This window comes from Silurus meridionalis, chromosome 4 (genome assembly GCF_014805685.1).
Source record: "Silurus meridionalis isolate SWU-2019-XX chromosome 4, ASM1480568v1, whole genome shotgun sequence".
Taxonomy (NCBI): Eukaryota; Metazoa; Chordata; class Actinopteri; order Siluriformes; family Siluridae; genus Silurus; species Silurus meridionalis.
The window spans coordinates 18,994,883-19,000,927 of record NC_060887.1 but is presented as its reverse complement, the minus strand read 5'-3'; the positions used below and the strand labels follow the sequence as shown (position 1 = coordinate 19,000,927).

The window sequence follows — 6,045 nt, the reverse complement described above, 5'->3', positions numbered from 1 at the left end:
CTCTTTGCTGAAATCCAAAGCCACTTTGTCAAACACTTCCTATTCATTCAGTGCTGGGAACAAAAGAGTGGGCCTGTTTAAACATCCAAGCTGTTCCACTGGTAAATAAAGCTTAGAATAATTACAGTCTGTACAAGCAAAATGCAGATGGATACACAATGTTTTGGATTAGATTATTTCAGATGGTCTGCTATACAAATTAATGCAATTTCTAATGCTGTAGAACATGCTGTTCTTCTAGAAACTGATTTTCATATCTGTAAAATGTGTAGGTTTAGCAGCAATACATTAATTCATCAACCTTTTAAAACATTAAGGTACATGGTTTTGTATTTACTGTACATGGAATGGATGGATAAATATGGGTGAATGGCAGGTGGCAGTGTGGCCAAAAAAAGTATGCTGGGGCCACGATCCTTTGCATCGTAAATAAACCAAACTTGTTGCTATTCATCCTTAACGTCTGACAAATCTCGGTATTCACATTCCGATTATTCAGAGTGTCATTTTATGAAACATTTTACATAAGAAGTGATCGGAGGATGATCATGAGTACCCTCACATAAATGTACCCAGGTTGGGGAGCAGCTCTATCATGTGGCTTTGAAAAGAGTTTGAGTTCGAGGCATATCTAGATATCTGATTTGTAGGATAGTTTATGGCTCACTTTGAGAACATATCCAGTTTTGGTAGGTCATTCTGTGCAGTCACTACATTTAAAGAAACAGTCTTACTAAAGTGTCAAAATCAGTGAGATATGAAAGCAGCTAAATGTATAAATATATAACATCTATATAAAATCTAATTATATTTCTGCTCCATATTTAATGTTTTTTTTTAAATACTACTCTGTTGAATATATTATACACTTTATGCCATCTAAAAGCGGCTGCATATAGTAAACAGGTCTATGTAAAAAATTTAATTTAACACTGATGCCCTCTAGTGGAATACAGGAGGACTAACCATTTGGAAAGCTTCTTCTCGCCATTACTGCAAATACGAACACGTATTATTGAGACTGTAATGTATTTGTGGCATTGCACACAAACTCCTTTAAGATCAATACCCAGAAGTTTAATACCAAAACAAATCAGACAAATACAAAGGGATAATTCAAACCCAGAGTCAAAAACTACTAGCTAGTAACACTATTAGAGACAAATGCTTAAGCAACTTGGCAAAACAACAACAACAACAAAAAAAAAGTGCTCATACCGTGAGAGTGGCGTATTTATAAGCAGTGAGAAATTACAAACAGCTGCTACTAATCCATGATCACAACTGGATTACAATGGTGCTGATCGAGACCTCTAGTGGACAGAAGGGATATTTCAGTGAACTGGTGACAACTAATGGAACAGTATCTAAGAACTATGGATTCTTTATTTACTCAGTCAGTCATACATTTTGCAATAATTATACAGTATATTGTTGTAATATTTAGAATTACAGTATAATATGACACAAACAAGCAAATACAAATAAAAATTGTGAATAGATTAACCTAAAAAAAACCTATACACAATAAACCCAGCCAAAATTTACACATAACTAAAAAATGAGTATTGTGTATTAAATTACATTTTAAATTGCTTGCTGGGCAAATAACCTTGTAGTTTCCATCATTCAAGGCTAAAGAAACATACATTTAGAATCTACATTGGTCTTTAGAAACTCAAGGGCAAAAAAACATTGAATATGTCCTTCCCATCATTCCATGAAGAAAGTTTGCAGCTCCATTGTTTAGAGCAAAAATAGTGTGATATTGTCTGTATCAGATCTAATATACCAGTAGTACTATATTCTATAGCTTTAATCATACGGAGATTGTTTGCAGAAAAAAGGTAAGCCCTTTTATTTTACCATGCTTTTTATTTAGTTACAGTTTCCTGTTTAAACAAACTATTATTTTATATAAGTAGACACTATTGAATGTTTAGATGATGGTATGAATGTTTTCTTTCTAAAATGTCATTCAAATACTTATAACTACAACATAGCCCTTCGAATGAGATAGGATACAATAACGTTTTTATGTACTGTATATGTCATACTGTCTGCCATTCAGACTGAGTAGGTTGTACCAATAAGGGTATTACAAAGGATAACATTAACTGACATATAGATTTATATATAGACTGGTGCTCTAGAACAAAGGGGAAGCTTAAATGTCAGAAAAATTTCCTCTTGCAAAGTAAAAATCTTTAATTACTCTGTGACTTTGTTTTGGTCTGATGTAGTCACATGTATGTCACCACTGAACTCCATATCAGTATTTAAACATAAAATAATAATTGTAACTTATTAAATTAGATTTTTAATTAACCCAATTAACCACATCATCAGCATGACTTTATTCTGGTGTTTTCCTCTGTGCCTTATTGGTTTAAATTGTTAATGATGTATATTATTTCATCATAACCCTTTGATGATTTTCTGATGATAGTTTCTTTGCCATGTTGAATGCAGTTTACAGACATGTCAGGCTGCTAAAATATTTTGTAAAATTTTCTGTGCATTTCTGGCCCATTTGACAGAAATTAAATAGCATGGATAAAAAAGAAAACAGTTGTGTAATGACTGTAAGTGAACAATTATATTGATTATACCAGTTGTAAAGTGAATACTGACTGCAGACTAAAGTCAGACTGAGTAAATTACAGACTGTAAGTGAACAATTATATTGATTATACCAGTTGTAAAGTGAATACTGACTGCAGACTAAAGTCAGACTGCATTAATTGTAATTATTGCAGTGTATCTCTTGTGTTGATGCTAGTGTAAATTGTTTCTGTTTCTGTCCTCTATTATATTACAACTTCTTAAAGGTTTTATACAAAAAACAGAATTGTTTGCTCATATCTTATAGAACCATGTTATAATAAGTAGATTAAATAATACATCAGGTTAATAGAATGCAAAATTGAAAAAAGAAACAGATTATTACTTCTTTCAAAGTGATTATTACTTCTTTCAGAGGATTCTAATGAGAGGAAGGATAATCATCAAAAACCAACCCGTCTGCCTTTAAACCCTGCCATCATGACTTACGACACTACTGCTTTGCCTAAACAGCCCACAGACTGCCGTGAGGTTCAGATTCCTATCGAAATCTTCCTCATCATTGGTGTTGTGAGCCTGAGCGAAAACCTTTTGGTTGTCATTGCGGTGATTCGCAACAAAAATTTGCACTCTCCAATGTACTGCTTCATCTGCAGCCTGGCGGCTTTTAACACCATCGCAAGCATCTCAAAAACCTGGGAGAACATTATGCTGGTTTTTAAAAATGCTGGTCATTTGAACTCTCGGGGAACATCTGCACTCAGGATAGACCGTGTAATGGACACGCTGCTCTGCATGTCATTTCAAGGCTCCATCTTGAGTTTCCATGCAATTGCTGTGGATCGCTACATTACCATATTCCACGCATTACGTTACCACACACTCATGACTATGAGGCGAACAGCATTCATCCTGATCACTATCTGGGCCCTGTGTGGCTTCAGTGGTGCCCTCATGATTGCATTCTATGAGGCTGCTGTGGTGAAGATCTTCTTCATTGTGATCTTTGTCGCAGCCCTGTTTCTCACCCTCCTGCTTTATGTGCATATGTTTTTGCTGGCACGTTATCATGCAAGCAGGATCGCGTCCATGCCAGGAACCACTGGGCACCACAGAAGGAGTGGCCTGAGGGGAGCACTCACACTTACCATCCTCTTTGGTGTGTTTGTGATCTGCTGGACACCCTTCTTTCTCCACCTTATGATTATTATGGTATGTCCCGAAAACCCATACTGTGAGTGTTATCGGTCGCTCTTCCAGCTGCATGTGTTGCTGTTGATGAGTCATGCAGTCATCGATCCAGCTATTTTTGCCTTCCGGAGCGCTGAGCTACGAAACACCTTCCGAAAAATGTTCTTCTGCTTAATGGAAGCTCAAAATTATGTCCATGGTACGTGTGATTTTGGAATATCATGTGCATAACAAATATAATAAGCATTCCTTAGAATCAGTAATAAATGATCAACTCAGGCAGTCACTTCATAGAATACTGGTTAACCATTTATTTAAATTGTCATGATCACTTATTCACATTTTTCACCTTCACTTATTCATCTATTAGGAAATAAATAAACATGAAGTGAGAACATTTACAATATAAGCACAAAAACATTAATAGTGCATCTTTACACAATTAGTTTGTAGCACAGTTATGATATTTCCTGGAACAATTATACAGAAATGTACTATACTTATTCAATCATGAGCGTAAAAAAATGATTACCTATAACATTCAAAATCAATGCACTTTTTTACACTTGTTTTAAGTGAACGAGATTTCTTTACATATATGATTTAAAAAATGTTTTCCTAAACTCATTTGGTATAACCGTGGATTTCTCTTTTTCTTTTTCTTTCTCTCTTTTTTACTATATTTTTTTCAATCTGGAAAATTTTACAGAATGTTTTCTCAGTAACAATATAAATAAATATAACAGAAAATACAATACAATGCCACATTTCACAAACAGTATTATAATGACAAAAATATATATACAAAATCCAATTTATGCATGCTTCATTTATTTAATTAAACTCTGGGTGACTCTGTCCTTAATTCAGAATCAACCGTAAATCAGAAATGTAACATTTTTGTTAATAAATGATACATTATCTCCACATAATGTACATGCACAATGCATAAAACTATAGAGTAACACACACACACACACACACACACACACACACACACACACACACACAGTATTACTATACTATACTATTACTATTTATATAGTATAACACATTTACAGTGCATTACAGAACACTTAAGTTATCACTGAATTACAGTTATGCAACATTGCTGGTATAAAAATGACTTAAACAGATAAAAATGGTATCAGGAAATAAAAATAATCAATAGTTTCTTACAGATTTGTCCATTGGTGGATAATGTATCAAAAACGTTTATTCAGGTAAAAGAATTCAGTCAAATATTACTTTACTTTCAGAAATGTTGAAGTACATTTCTTTCTTTACTTTAAATGCATCATTAAGCTTAAACACAAAAAAGTTGAAACATAACAAACTGGCTAAAATGACAAACTTGTAAACTTGTTCACCAAGGCTAATTATCCACATCTAACAAACAACATCTGATTAACAACATCCTCCTAAAAGCGATCTTACTCTGGCTTGAAAAAAGTAGTAGTAATAGAAAGCAGTCACAATAAAAACTTTAAACAGGAAGTGTGCATAAAGACATGTATTACAGTATTAAGAAGTATTAAGAAGTATTACTGATATATTTATATAAAAAAGTAATTTTACTAAATAATGCTATAATGAAAGAAATTCTCTGTCTTGGTCATGTGGTTTTCACACAACAGACTTCAGAAGATGAGGTTAATTAAATATTTTCATGAAAACTCAGTACTGTATATTATTATGTCAGTGTATACATTATGTGATGTTTAGAAGAAAGAACTGAACTGAAAATTGGGTAATGTTAAGGAGATAATGGTTTCCTGTTGATACACTCAGCACTCAATCTTATTGTTTAACTGCTTGTACATTAGACTTTTGTTTTTTACTTCTAACAATTTTCATTGTTTAGTAAATGCAGGGTGCTGACCTTTCGTCTTGTGGTCTCAATAAGAAATAAGTGATAGTATTATTTTTCTCACTGTTAGCACTTCCTCTAGCTGCCTTTCTGTAGCTTACTCACTCATATGGGTCTGAGAGTATGTGAGAGTTTTGTTACTTTAATTACTCACACTACTTACTAACACTGAAATAAAGTAAGGTGTTTCTTTGGATTGCCTTTGCTACAGCAAGCCAATATTACACCTAGCTATCTGCATAGCATCTAATATTTAGCTAGTTGCTGTAATGTGGCTTAGTTCATTGAGATGTGAGTCAAATATTTCAATAAAATCTTTTTTATGAGTATACGGTATGACTGATTGTCTTCAATCTTACATGGAGTAATTAAACAGACTCTCTTAGCAAAAGACAACTCTTAAAGGTACAGTGGTATAA

The 6,045-nt window shown here is 33.5% G+C and overlaps 1 protein-coding gene across 1 annotated transcript; it reads left to right on the top strand.

Annotated features, from left to right (window-relative positions):
* The first annotated feature begins 1,729 nt into the window (after window positions 1-1,729).
* On the top strand, window positions 1,730-5,916 carry mc2r (melanocortin 2 receptor). The gene is made up of 2 exons (XM_046847829.1): window positions 1,730-1,847; window positions 2,981-5,916. The coding sequence occupies exon 2, from the start codon at window positions 3,046-3,048 to the stop codon at window positions 3,985-3,987; it is 942 nt and encodes a 313-aa protein (XP_046703785.1). The 5' UTR covers window positions 1,730-1,847; window positions 2,981-3,045; the 3' UTR covers window positions 3,988-5,916.
* The last annotated feature ends 129 nt before the right edge of the window (window positions 5,917-6,045 follow it).

Excerpts from the sequence above, each read along its gene's own strand:
- mc2r (XM_046847829.1), top strand. The coding sequence starts at position 3,046 with ATGACTTACGACACTACTGCTTTGCCTAAACAGCCCACAGACTGCCGT.